The 14777-nt window shown below is 36.5% G+C and overlaps 1 protein-coding gene across 1 annotated transcript; it reads right to left on the reverse strand.

Annotated features, from left to right (window-relative positions):
- Positions 1-1102: 1102 nt before the first annotated feature.
- Positions 1103-1918, reverse strand: LOC117569074 (androgen-induced gene 1 protein). The gene has a single exon (XM_034250088.2). It carries the CDS (start codon positions 1887-1889, stop codon positions 1173-1175), a length of 717 nt encoding a protein of 238 aa, XP_034105979.1. The 5' UTR covers positions 1890-1918; the 3' UTR covers positions 1103-1172.
- Between the last annotated feature and the right edge of the window lie 12859 nt (positions 1919-14777).

Consider the following 14777-nt stretch of genomic DNA (forward strand, 5'->3'; position numbering starts at 1 on the left):
CCATAGGGAAAAAGGATATTATAAATTTTGTAGAAGTTATTTACGAAATAATTCTGTACAGCAACAAACTATATCGACATACCAAATAAAGTCTTAAAGTATTGAATTATTTTTGCAGAATATTAAATGAAAATGAGAAGCGAGTATCTTACATTCGAACACTCTCGCCTGTAGCTCTCTTACTTGAGTTTTAATCTCTCTTATTCTGTTTTTAAGTTAATATTTTCTGAATTATTTAACAATTCTTGGAACCCAATTCTACAAGTATTTTATTTCGTAATTGTATAATTGTTATAAAAACTTTTGAAGTAACTTTCAGTTTAAAGAAATTCTCTTATAAGTGAACAATACTTTATCTTATCTGTTTGGTTATTGGTTGATTTTCTAGGAATTAATTTTAATATTTTAACAGACAGCATGTTATGTGTTTTTTTTAAGGAAATGTTTTTTATGCCTAGCATTTTCAACATTTACGAATTCTTAAGAAAATTTATCGTTGAGATATTTTGAAACTAGCAAACTATGAAATTTGTGCAAATCCTTTGTAAGCCGATTTCCTGATGTTCTCTGCAGATAACCTTAAATCATATGTAAAGTAGAGCCAAGGCATTTTCCTTCAGACCCAGCTCACTGTCTTTAGCTTATCAACCGGAACTGCGTGAAAACAATGCAGAGTTAGGATCAACTTGTGATGGTCAAGTTCATGCCGAATACGTTTGAGTGGATTCAACGTGCACTCGTCGTAACCCTAACGAGCGCCGAGTGTCGATGTTAAAGTCGATGTCCCCTTGTCGAGTGCAACGAATCGATTTGAGTTAATTCCACGCTTCGGCAACCGCAAAGGAAACTTCATGCCAAACCCTGACGAACTGTAGCAGCGACGCTGCTGGAGGCCAACCCTTGGATTCGCTTCGTTTTCTTCCACTTTGTTTTTTTTTTATATCATTCTTCCGTTCTGGCGTTTCTTACGTTCGTTTTTTTACATTCGCACTCGCAACATTTTGACAAGTCAATTGTCATTATTATTGCCTTCAATTTCCGTTGACTTGGCTCTTGGCTATGCAAATTGCTCTCGCTACCTGGTGAGAAACTCAGCGGGGGTTTTTCATTTGAAATAAATTTTATTGCTCGCCCGGCCAAAGGGAAACACACACACATATCGAACTGCATTTTCATCCAACACAGTGTGGCCCGGAAATTGCTTTATTACGCCATTCGCATTGCGCCCAAAGCATACAGTTGAGTCGCTCGCCCAGCCAATAATAGACAAAGGCCGAGCTCACGATCAGGCCAAAGAAAAACCAACGGAACGGCTCAAAGAGTCCGCCTAGAAATGGATAGATCCAAACTCCAGTCCAGAAGTAAACCAAATGCATCCACACCAAATAGCTGACCAAGCCAGCAGCAAGTGCGCTGAATCCTTTCCAGCGCTGTGGATAACAATGTGGCTCTAGGTGGATTTCCAGGGCAGCGTAGCAGACGATGAGTGCGTGCAGCGTTAGAGTCAGCCACCAGGGATACATCTCGTTCAGAAATGCCGGATAGATTGCCTCGCAATTGGTAGCCAACAGCAGCCAGAAGGTCACGCTCACCGTCAAGGCCAATGGTACCACAAAAGTTGCCAGCAAGAAGTCGCGCAGCTGTCGCAGTCCTTGCACAGGATACAGATCACTGATCAAGGCCAGCAGATAGTAGAAAGTATGCAACGCAGCCGTGAGAAATGTCAGATAGTTGAACTTGCCACCGATTGGCGGCACCAGACGCAACACTATCGCCAGCCACGGCAACTGGGCATAATTGTAGTCGTAGTACACGGCATAGCCCAGTTGTCCACTGACCACCGCGTGGAACAGCAATCGCACTGCCAAACTGCTCTCAAGTTGCTTCATCGCAAGTGCAGCAAGTCGAACTGAATCCAGTTGTTGGCGTTCCATATCCACTTGCATCAGTCACAGTTTGTCGATTCGATGTGGTCTGCTCTAATATTTTTAACTAATTGTGTGTTCGAGAATAGGGTATATATTTTTAAACTAAAAAACTCATTAGTTGAGTTTCTTTAGTATTCAATTTTCTTAATCAATTAACAATTTTGTTAACAACCATTTATCAGGCAGCACTCTCGACTGTGAGAATATGAATAAAAGCAAGTCAGTCCGATATTAATTATAAAAATGTACCAAATTAATATACCGCGAAAAAACTAAAACTATGCCAACAATTATATTTGGTATATTGCTAAAGTATTAGATTTAGCAATATACCAGATTGCCTGTTTAACTATTCCTTCGCATATAACAAATATTCTCGAAAGATGAGAAAAGATGTTAATTTATATAAATATTTCAATTTATTCATATATATTTTATACTTTCACAAAGGTGACTACTCTATTATCATAAGTTCGCCTTATTTCAATCGATAATCTCTTTGCTCGAATTGAACTTTAAAGTGAAGTCGAAGACAGCTTAAATCCTTAGTATAATAGAAAAGTTTGTAGTTGAATTTTCCGCACGTTTTCCACCTTTTTGGCTGATATTTCTTTTATCCAGCTTAGATTTCCATTAAATATAATCAGCTTAAGCGATTGTCGAGTTTCCGATGCAGTACATGAATATTTCTTAGCTGACTCTCATTGTTGGTTTATACAAATATTTTATTTTATTTTTGTTAGAGATTATTTTCTCTTTGCCTTTTGCGACTTTTGCTCTGAATAAACAAAACAAATAAAGGGAGTGGCAACGAGTGTGTGAGTGTGTGTGGGTGAATTTGTTGTTTAAGAATTCTTGTCACTTGAGTACGTATTTACACACACGAAACGCCTCTAACTCAATTAGGCCGCCACATTTATTGTGTAAATATAAAAATTACTTACGTCGCATGTAAATAAAATGCAAACAAACAGCACAAGGACAATCCACATCCACAACCCCAACCCATCTCAAAACGTGGAGCTCTCAACTCCAAACAATAATGTAAGTCCCCCTCTTGCCTCTTCTCCCATGTGGGGTAAACGTCTACATTGCGTCATGTTTGTCGCATGTGTGATAATGGCATTCGGTTGAAAGGCCAAAGCGTTGAAGCTTTGAATGTGCCGCAAGCAAACATATCTCTTTTAATATGCAGAGAGTCTTAAATCTTATGGTATGCCTTGGCTACACAAATTATATGTGTTAGGTGGCAAGCACAAGAATTTACCGTGCACTAAACATGACAATTTGTAGCTAGAACATGGGATCATCTGCGAGGTGAGTTACCGCGTTACAGAGCAATTTATTTACAAAATTAAATTATTGTAGGCTAAATTTGAGGGGACTTTACTGAATATAACAAAATTTATTACAATAGGGTTTTTTCTTACTTTAATGTTTACTGGTGACAGGTTATCTAACTGTTCTTTAAATGATTTTTAGTTTTAAACTAATTGTATTTCCACCTCAAAATCGCAAGCAATCATAAAACATTCTCACACAACACACTTTCAAGCCTGTGTAAGTGCAAAGTACAGTACAGATCTTCTTCACTATCTCTTTTCATTTTGCTTATGCAGATGCAGATTTATGCCTATTCTAATACGTCATTGGATCTTTGTGTTAGAAGCGATCAGCGAACACTTGTCGTTGGCAATTGAGTATTTCTCACTCGCTTGTACTCCTCAACAAACTTGCAACTGTTCAAGCTTAATATCAACTTCATTTGCTATCCGTAATCCAACTAGCATGCTTTTCTGCTTAACGTTTGCATCTCCTTTTATTGTAGCAACGTCTTCCGTTATACTTTCAATGAACTAGCAACTGCTTCCTCTTAATTAATCGCAGCTTCTTCTGTTAGCACTAGCACCCTTCTCTGTTTATCGCTAGATTCCCTCTTCACCACTGGAAACATCTTCTGCTCTGCTTTTACTATGTGATAGACACGATCAGCCAACGCTTGTTTTGACAATCGACTATCGCGCACTCGCTTGCACTTGCACATGAACTTGTACATGTTTGAGTTTAGTAGCAACTTCTTCCGCTATACCAACCACAACTAGCATCCTTTTGTGCTTTACGTTTTCGGTGTCTTGAATTTTAGCAACGTCTTCCGTTATACTTTTAGTGTGTGATAGACACGATGAGCGAATGCTTGCGTTGGCAATCAAATATCGCGCGCTCGTTTGTACTCGCATACAAAGATTGTGCTTGCAAATGCAGATGTGCTTTCTTTCAAAACACGAGGTTTTTCGTTTATTATAAGTAAAAATATAATTAATATGTGTACATTTGTGTTTTTTTTAAATTATCTATAATTGCAGTTATTGATGTAATATAATACAATATCAAATTTAAGTAGACTGCGATGAAAACAGTAAAATAGAAACAAATAAGAAAATATATTCGAGTCGAAGGCCCCAGCAGCCAGTACTCTCTTCTCTATTAAATGTAGTATTAAATAATATAAAAAAAAACTAAAACAAGTAAGAAAGTTACAGTCGAGTGTGCTCGACTGTGAGATACCCGCTACCCATTTTAAATAAAGGCAAAATATTGCGGTATCATTTTCAAAATATACCGAAAATACTAAAAAAATACTAAAAATATACCAAATGGTATATGTGGTATATCGATATAGTACCACATTCAAAATATACCATAGACGGCACAATATACCAGATTGTCATCCAAAGCAACTAAGACCCCCAGTAAGTAGGAGTTTTTGCCCATACAAAAGTATTTCTTTAATAACTTCCACAATTTTTATCTGATCGCAACCAAATTTTCAATCATAACTATTACAGTAATTATTGCATATACCAAAATTCGCAACTCTAGCTTTAAAATTACGCTTGTTATTCGATTTTTTTGATTTGCGGGGGCGGAAGTGGGCGTGGCAAAACTTTGAAACAAACTTGATCTGCGTGCAAATATAACAAATGCTGTCGAAAAAAAATTATAGCTCTATCTCTTATAGTCTCTGAGATCCAGTGTTTCATACGGACGGACGGACAGACGGACAGACACACAGACGGACAGACGGACATGGCTATATCGACTCGGCTGTTGACGCTGATCAAGAATATATATACTTTATAGGGTCGGAGATGCCTCCTTCTACCTGTTACATACATTTCCTGCCGGCACAAAGTTATAATACCCTTCTACCCTATGGGTAGCGGGTATAAAAATATTTGAGGTATATCAACTTTTGAACAAATCTTTTTCTCAATAAACGTAATAATAAAATTTTCTTTTATTGCCGAATAATTGCATATTTGATAAAAACAGCTGCGCAGATTCGCATTTAATTCGTCTATGCTTTATAATAACCTCTGCTTAACCAATAAATAATTAAAGTCCCTGTGGTGGTCGAGCAATTTCAAGCCTGGGGGTTGCACTTTGTATCTCTGCCAGCTGTAAGGGATACTTTGGCAGGGCAAACAGCTGATCTCAGAGATGACCGACCGACCGGCCGACCGGCTGGCTTTTGCAGCTCACGTGGACTGCTGCATTACCATCAACACCACCACCACCACCACCACCACCACCTTCAGGACTATCATCATCATCATCAGCAATAGCAGCAGCAGCAAACATCACAACGTGAGCTGCTCACGTTTCAACGCCATATGCCGTGGCAAAGTAACCTTGTGGTCATTTGGAAGGTTCGTAGGTTGAGCGACCACAGGGCAATTAAGTGCGAGTGCGCACTGTAAATATTTGTTTGTTATTTCATTATTGTTGTTGTTGTCCTTTGGCGGCCCAGCCTCCTTAGCTCTGCGCTTATCGCGGCGCATCTTTTTGGTCATCAGCCTTTCATGCTGCCGATAATTAAAACTAACTGCAACGCGTTGTTATCGATCCGGCGGCATATGGCCGTTGAAATGAAATGAAATGAATTTGCCGAAATGCTCGCTTCCTGAAAGCCGTTACAGAGTAGTACGCATATTCGATTTGGTCTGAATTGTAATTAGTTGTAATGCGAGAGGAGCCAACAACGCTCATCAATGGATTTTTGTGCCGCGGGCAAGCAAAAGCAAGCGAAGTGTTGCTTAGAATTTCAATCAGAGCATGCCACGGATCAATTCAGCTGGACTGGACTGGACAGAACTGAAGAGAACAGGACACACACAGGAGCACGTCTCACTTGAAGTTTGCTCTAGTAGTTTTTCAATTTCTGCACAGGATATGTGAAGGGGGCTCCACAGCAACAACAAGAAGAAAAACAATGCATGCACTGCCCCCGGAGGCGAGCCCCGTTCGCATGCAGCTGTTCCGTGTCCCAAGTGGATAAGGCAAACTGACAGAAACAGAAACAGGCGACGACAGCAGCAACAACAGCAGCGGCAGCACAACGAGGGCCAGGACCAAGGACCGCAATGAGGATGAGTTGGCGGCGGCGACGGCAGCGGACGCGAACGTCTTCAAAAACAAAAACTGCCAACTGGAGTGCACCCCCGAGCCTTGTTTCTTCTTTCCTGTTTCAACTGCGATTTGCAATTGGCTGCTGTCGAATTGGAATTGAAGTGCCACATACTTCACATTGCCCCCCACTGCCTCCTCCTTTAGGCGATTGTACAAGAGGCTGTACGGCTGTGAGAGAACACATATATATCTATTTTAGATGGCGCCTGGCAACACACGTCCTTTCGTATGCTCTGCAACCAAGTGCCTATGCTCAAGTGGAGCTCAACGATGCTTTGTGCGATTAAAGAGCAGCAGTCGTTCTATAATTGATCGATACTATCGATAGTATTAAGTTTGATAAGCAGATAGTGACCATTACTGGAGTGGACTGCTATTGAAGTAGTGTTCATTCGAGTGTTATATTAGTTAAATGGTAAAATATACTAAAAATAGTTGTCAGTCATTGATATTTTGAAAATATTCATACATTTCCGATAGAATGCTGTTCTATTGATAGTATATAACTTATATTATGTATTGCTTATAGTAATTAAAAGGTTTAATTCTACTGAAAATATTATTGACAGACTCTACTAATTTGAGATTTTACTCATTTAATATCGTTAATGTTACACTATCGATAGTAAACAACGGAATTGTAGGAGATCCCATATTCCTTACAGTAATGGAGGCTTAATTCGAGCATAATTTGTATTGAAATTTTATGTGTGTACTATCGATAGTAAGCATATGAATTGTTGCACTTCTAATATTGCTTTTAGTAATTTAAAACTTTAGCTCAAGTTTCCTTACTAACGATAGTATTTAAAAAGATTCAAACAAAAATAGACTCTTTATTGTCCAATAAAATGGTTTGTTTATCTTATTTATAAATTAGGAGGATAACTCTCTACTATTTATACCGTATATTAAAACATTTTCATCAAAGTAGAACTAGCTAATCGATAACATTTAAGTTACTCAAAGAATATGTAAATTTCACCAACTCTGTAACCCCTATAAGCACTCAATAAATTGAACTTCCATCTATGCTATAATAAATGAGCTAATTCATAGAGTAAAAGTCGTAATTAAAGATATTGAAACACCTCATAGTCAGGCGAATCATCGATCATAGTGTTAATAGTTAAACAATGTAATTCAGTGCAACTCTCAGCGCCAGCCCTCAATCGCAATCGCAATCACAATCGGACTCGACTCCGAACGGGAACTCAATTAAGTGAGTTTCAACTGAGGTGAGGGCGGGGAGGAAAAGTGCAGATGGACCCCGGGTCGAGCCTAACGATAAATCAATCATGCTGCATTATCCAAACGAAAGGGGTTAACGACTTTCCGAAAGCAAAGCTGACGATTGACTGCCCGATGGACTCGCAGTTTACCAAAGGTTTTATCACAGTCTATGTGCGGGGGGTAGCAGCAAGTTCCCCCCCATTTGAACACATAGAAAGACGCAGCACACGTGCCGGTGAGGCCAAATACTACCTAACGGTTATCAAAACGCCCGGGCATCATTAACACAGATGGGACCCATTGATAAGTCGTCATCGTCATCGGGCTGCCAGCTGTGTGCCCCCCATTTAGACTGGCCCAGGCGAAAGCAAACACAGCAGCGTGGAGCGGGGGTAAATGGGAGGTATATTGATGTGCCCATAGGGTCGCATACTTTCAGCTTAGTGGGTTTATCATTGACTCGTCCAAGCGCCCTCTGCACACGTGTGCTAATTTTCGGGTTTTAACATCTAAATGTTACTTACAACTCGTGTACTGTGTCAATGTCTGTTAGTCTGGGTGTGTGTATGCATGTGTGTGTGTCTGTGTATATATCTATGTCTGTGTCTGTGGGAAGCCACGCAAATGTTTCCATTTTTTCTCGGCTTTCTCCTGCCCCTCAGCAAGTAGATAACGAGCAACGAAAGGAAGTAAAATGTAAACTGAAAAAGTGAAAGGACATAACACAAATCAGCTGCAGGGCAAAAAACGAATTCGAACTGCAAACTTATTCCTGCAAATAAAGTTGTCAATGCAAATGATTACTAATAGTTCCAAAAACAAATACAACACAAAAAAGTTTATATATTTAATTGCATTTAATAAAAAGAAAGTATTAAGACGAAAGCTAGACAAATACAAAACTAATAACATATATAATAATTCTAAATCCTTAAAAATAAAAGATATTACAAATGAAAACGTGATCTATTAATTCCAAATTTCTATTAAAAAAAGTAAAATAAATATAAAAAAAAATATTTGTTTACCTACAAAATTAGGCACGAAATATAGCTCAATTAGAAAATATAAATTTGTATCGGAAAAAGGGGCTTTATTAATATTAAATTCGTTGTTGAAAGTATCAAACAAATAAAATAATTAGGCATGGAACATATGTACATATATGGTAACAAAATATAAAATTAGAAAAACGTTATTGAACTACAAATAAACGAAAAGAAATTTATGACAAGTGAATTAATCTCCAAGTCTTGTAAAAGATTAAGAGAATAGAGAATAGAAAAGTCCATATTTCGATTATTTAGAAGTGGATTTTTATAATCTTCGAAAACCCTTCAAGTAATTTATAACCTTATTTTATTATGTTTGTTATTTTTGGATTACTTATAATCCAACTTGAGACAGTAATCGATCATAAATCCAGCCATAAATTCTAAGGTTTGACTTAGCAAATAAATGCATTACAGCTCTTCCAATACTATCACTAACTCCAGCATTATTTCAACAATAGAAATAAGTTATGAAATGCATTGCTTAAAAGTGATTTGCAAAAAATGTGAAATATAATTGAGATGTGATTTCTATTAATGTTGATAAAGTGAAATTTAATAGGCGAATAACATAAACAACTAACTGACGAATTAAGAAGTCTCGCATTCAATTCACATTGAAAAGTATTTGAATGTGAATGTGAAAGAATTAAGTTGAATGATTTTTCTAGAAAGTTAGAGCGCTGTTTTAACCGGTTCGAACTAACCCAAAGTGACCCTTTCACGAGCCTAAAATAGAGTTCAAAGCGTGCAATGATTTCGGAATTGTTCAATTGACGATCAAGCTACATCAATTGGCGAATTCGCTCTCGCACGCTCACTCTCTCACTCCCTCGTTCTCTCTGTCTATTTCTGTCTCTGTCGCTTTTTGCTGTGTAGCTTTTGGTGGCCGAAGAGTCGTCTTCAGCTTTTGCTTGCCATATATTTATTTATTTGATTTGTCGCGCGTCGTTTTGCCTTCACAGTTAATTTACGGGTTTTAATTTATTAAATCAACAGCAAAAATAACAATCAACAACAGATGCTGCCTCAGTCAGTTGCTGTTGCCGTTGCCGTTGCCATTGCTGTTGCTGCCTCAGTTGCCTTTATAATGCCGCAAATGCACAGCCCGAGATACAGTAGCTCTCGAATGTCGGCTACTGTTGATTTTTCAGCTTGATAATCTCTTTGTGCTCGCACTCGTTACCCAGCCGAGTCTTTCAGCCTCTGTTCAAGTCTCAACTCGATTGCAGCAGCAACAACAACGAGCGACAACTGAAAAGTCAATTGATGATACAATTGATAGAGGGACGGACTGAAGACGTCGAGCAAACTACAAGACGACATCTAAAAATAGAACACGTTAATTACGCTCTTGATAAGACATGGAACACAGCAACAACAGCAACAACAACAACAACAAGTACATATAGATAGACAATAAGAAAGAAAGAAACGATAACTGATTGCCAGACCAAAAACAATGCAAACTGTTGTCAATGTACATACAAGAAATTGATAAATTTTTATGGCATTTATTGTAAATAATGAAGAAGATTAGGGAATTGCTTATAAATCTTACTTTGAGACGACACAATTATAAATATCGGTGAAGTCAAAAGCCGGTTGCTGATTGGCTGATATGGAAGTGTTTTTTTTTTTGTTTAGGTTAACGACGAAATGAGAACGAGAAAGCTTAATTAAAAAAGGGTTACTTCATAAGTCTTGTACATACAATTATTCGTTTTAAAATATAATATTTGTTTATTCACTTGTCAAGTGTCATAAATAAATGAATAGAAATATTATGAAGTAGTCTTCTATTATATTTAAAGCTAATTTTACAAATAATCACTTTGAACTTCTATGCTTTATAATATATTATTTTATTCGAAGATTAACTTGCTAATTTTCTTTGTTAAGAAAAAAATATTTTAAAAAATACTTTAAGTGTTTACCTTTATTTACAGTATCTGAGAATGTCTGAATTTGTCACAAGTTAAAGACAACCGATAGTAAAAAAGATTATTTAAAACGATGACATCTCAACTCCAATATATGCATAGAATATATTATTTGGTTTGAAATATTATATGTATGTATATGTTTTCTATTTATATTTACTTTTCAGTTCTCTTATCATTTGCTTCAAGTAATCACTTTCCATTTAAATTGTAAAATATTTACTTTTGTGTTATTCGTAAGTTAAATTAATATATTCCAAATAAAAGAAAATTATTAATATAACAAGTAAGAAAGCTACAGGCGAGTGTGTTCGGCTGTGAGATACTCTCTAAAGTAAACAATTTAGTATTATTATTAAAATATATCACAAAAATACCTTAAGGCTACACTTGATATATTGACATACATTCAAAACTACATTCAAAATATACTTCGTGATTATTTTAAATTCTACTTTTCGATACTTTCTGAATGTGCCTCAAGTTCCATCACTAGCAACATATAGTCGATATATTATGGTCGCCACAGCGCTTGTCGTGTGGCAATTGTGAATTGACAAATCGTGACCATTTTGTAACGTATTTCAGCAATTACAATCGGTCAACTATCTTGTCTTGTTCCACTTAATCTCAGACACAAACACACACACACACAGACACAGAGAGTGTCTATCTTATGTATGTGCAATATACATATAATCTAACTAAATATGTACCATGCAATTAGTACAAATGTCTTTAGTAAATATTTGAATGTGCGCGCGCAGCTTATCAGCCGCAAAATACTCGACTGAAATAATATATGTATATAGTATTCCTACAATGGGTACAATATAACAACTGAACCGAGTGTGAATACAACTGTGGGTGTGAGTGTGAGTGTGAGCGAGAGTGCGATTGTATATTGTCGACATCTGTGCAACTTTAGCGATAACGTTGACTCTCGAACGCAACTTTGAAGACAGCCAGGGGCTGCAGCCACAGCCGGCAATGCCGCCGTCGACGCCGACGATTGCTTTGATAGCCCCGAAAGGTGCGATATTTGTACCTGAAGCAAATTACCAAAAAAAAAAACCTAGCGCAAAGGGTTCCCATGTAAATAAAGGTGTTTCCTACTATTTGCATTTCCCGAAAGAAAAAGAAGAAAGATTTATGAAGATTGCCAGAAAATATTAATTAGAATAACCTAATGGTATTTTTTTTATGGTTTTATTAAACACATGTGTGTTTGTGCCATAATAATTACTAACAATACTGTCATTGTGCTCGGAGCATAAGCGTAAACAAATTACGATAAGATATAAATAATTTATGTATGTATTTGAGTATTTCATAAAAAAAAAACACAGCCATAGACATATCTCATTAACGGTTTCCTTTTCTTCAGTTATTTGCTTTATTTATTGATAAGTATGTGCTAAATACTACAGTCCATTTGCTATTTATATATATCATTTAAAGCGTCTGGCAAAAAGTCGCAAAAAGCACAAATACTATAAACTACACGACACGCTGTCTAGCTGCGGTTCGCATTCGCAGTTAAACATATATACATACATATATCATCGTATCTATATACAAAACTGTAGTTGTTATAGTATATACATATACGATTGAAATGAATAGTTTTGCTTGAATACTGAGGGTTTCTTGCGAGTGCGAGGCTATCGCAATTTGCTGACTGCTTTTTTCTTGTTTGCAGCTTAGTTAATTGGAATCATCATGTCACAGTTCTGAGTTTTCAAGACTTTTATAATCCAAGTGGAGGTGCATTGCCTCGGTCGCTGCTTGCCTTTGAGATACATTTGCCAACTCAAAGATACAAAATGCGGAGAGCACAAAACTACAGCTGAGAGTCAGAGGCAAAGAGCGTCGATGTTCAGAGAGTGCTAAGAGAGCACAATTTGAGTGAGTATTATTTAAGAGAGTGCCATAAAATTGTACTCAAGAGTAACATTCACTCACTCTCTCGCACTCAGTCCCACTCTCTTTGTTTGTCGCTCTCTCTTTTCTCTTTCCTGGTGTCGAATCAGCTGCTGTCAATTAAAAGCAACTACAATCTCAAGAGAACTGCGTTTGAGCCAAAAGAAATTTTCTAGTTGGATTTATCGCAAGAGAACTTTTCTCGCAATACGGCAAAACATATCTATGAGCAGAACATGAAAGTACTTCTCAAAGCAGTATTTTTCTTTGTTGCTGTCTTTAAATCTCATTCAATTTCAAAGTAATAAAGAAATAGTTTTTGATGGATAAAAATATATGTATATAAATATTTATATTTTAGGTAATATACTAGTAGAATTTATTCAACTGAATAAGATTAAAATGTAAGAATACAATTCTGACGATATATAAAAAGAAAAATTAGTATTCTTTTTATTGGGTATAAATATGATATTAAAACCAAATATATAAGAAATCATGTATTAAAATATTTAGTTACTTCTGTTTTTTTAGAATCTTATAGAGTTTCGAAGTAATGAGCTTTTACAGTTCTTTTTAATAATGATATAAAGAACATAGATATAACTATAAATAAATACATTTGATAAAGTGTTGTATTTAATTGCAAAATTAAAAATAATTATTTTATTTAAAAATTTAGTAACACCTTTAATTAAGCATTAAAAACATAATTATTTTTTCAAGCATTAACAATTAGATCGTTTGATTAAATAAGCATTAAAATTAAAATTAATTTCTGCCTCACTATAATTTCTATTTGGATTATCATTAACATATTCACTAGTCAACAGTTGACTTATTCTTCGAATTAGTTTTGTTTGTAGTTCCTAATCAAACTTCATCATTAGCTGAGGCATTAGCAATTTCATTACAATTAAAGTGAAATTAAGCCAAAACGGCATTAGTTACTATAATTAGCATTAGCACTACAATGCTCTCTCATTAAGCGTAGATATTACAGGAGTATGCTCATATCTTACAATTAATTATTCAGGTTATTATCAATTCGCGATGGGATTAAATATTTAAATAGAAATGCTTTTGTATTTAATTGCTTGCGTCGAAATAAATGAAAATTTGGCGCATTTTCAAGGCATCGCTTCACTGCCAACCGTTTTCGAGTCTAAGCAATGCCACATTGCCACCTTTGTGGTTGTTAAACCCCGGGTTTTACTTCCACCCCCACCCTCGACTTGCTCTCTGCCTCGCCTTCTGTCAGTGTACAAGTATACAAAAGATGCCAAATTCTAAGACTTATGTAGAAGCATAGCCCGCCCACAGCCCACCGCCCACCGCTCACCGCCCACTTCTTGCCTCGCACTCCTTTTATGCCGCACTTTAGCTAAGAATTTTCTCTAATGACTTAAACGCAGTAACCACTAAAACATTTACAACGAACACAGCAAAGCACCCTCCCCCCTTCAACCCCATCGCCCAACAACAGCCTCACAAGGTAAAAGCCTCCTCCGGGCGTTTCCTCCACTTCATGTTGTTCCTAAAGTGGCGCATTTTTGCGCAAATTTTCCTCGAAACCGCAAGTAGAAAACTCATTAAGCGAAAAGCATTTGGCGGCAAAATGCGACCAGAGTTACACCTGACGACCGCCCTCTTAACAATTTAACATGGAGGCGTGGCCACTTCAACAGCTACAGCTACAGCAACAACCACGGCAATGGCAACAACAACAACAACGAATATTCAACAGCATTTTGCTATAACCGACAACAACTCGTAGAATATGAGAAGCGTTTGCTCTTCAAGCGAAAAGTGTAAACTATACAACAAAGTAATATAAATTCGATCCATCGAATTGTTAAGTAACTTCACGTTGAATGTGAAACTATAAAATATTAAAAGCACAGAAGTGTAGATCTAAGAAAGAATATGAAAATATAATTCGCTATAAACAAAATACATATTAAAAAGTAACACTTCGAAAACGATAGTATTGCAGTCTTCAAGTATGTAAAAACATTTGCTACTGGCTATTAGATAAAACATTGATGATCAGATAAGTTAAGAAGTCAACCAGAAATCACAACTCGATATTCATCGTTGATATTCATCGATTCATTCTTATTAGGATTACTTCCAAAGAGCCTAAATGGTATAAAAACCAACCGTGAAAGGTAGTAAGTTCATAAAGAGATAGTAAAAAGAAATGGTAGAGTATACAATAATAAATA

The sequence above is a fragment of the Drosophila albomicans genome, chromosome 3 (genome assembly GCF_009650485.2).
Source record: "Drosophila albomicans strain 15112-1751.03 chromosome 3, ASM965048v2, whole genome shotgun sequence".
Taxonomy (NCBI): domain Eukaryota; kingdom Metazoa; phylum Arthropoda; class Insecta; order Diptera; family Drosophilidae; genus Drosophila; species Drosophila albomicans.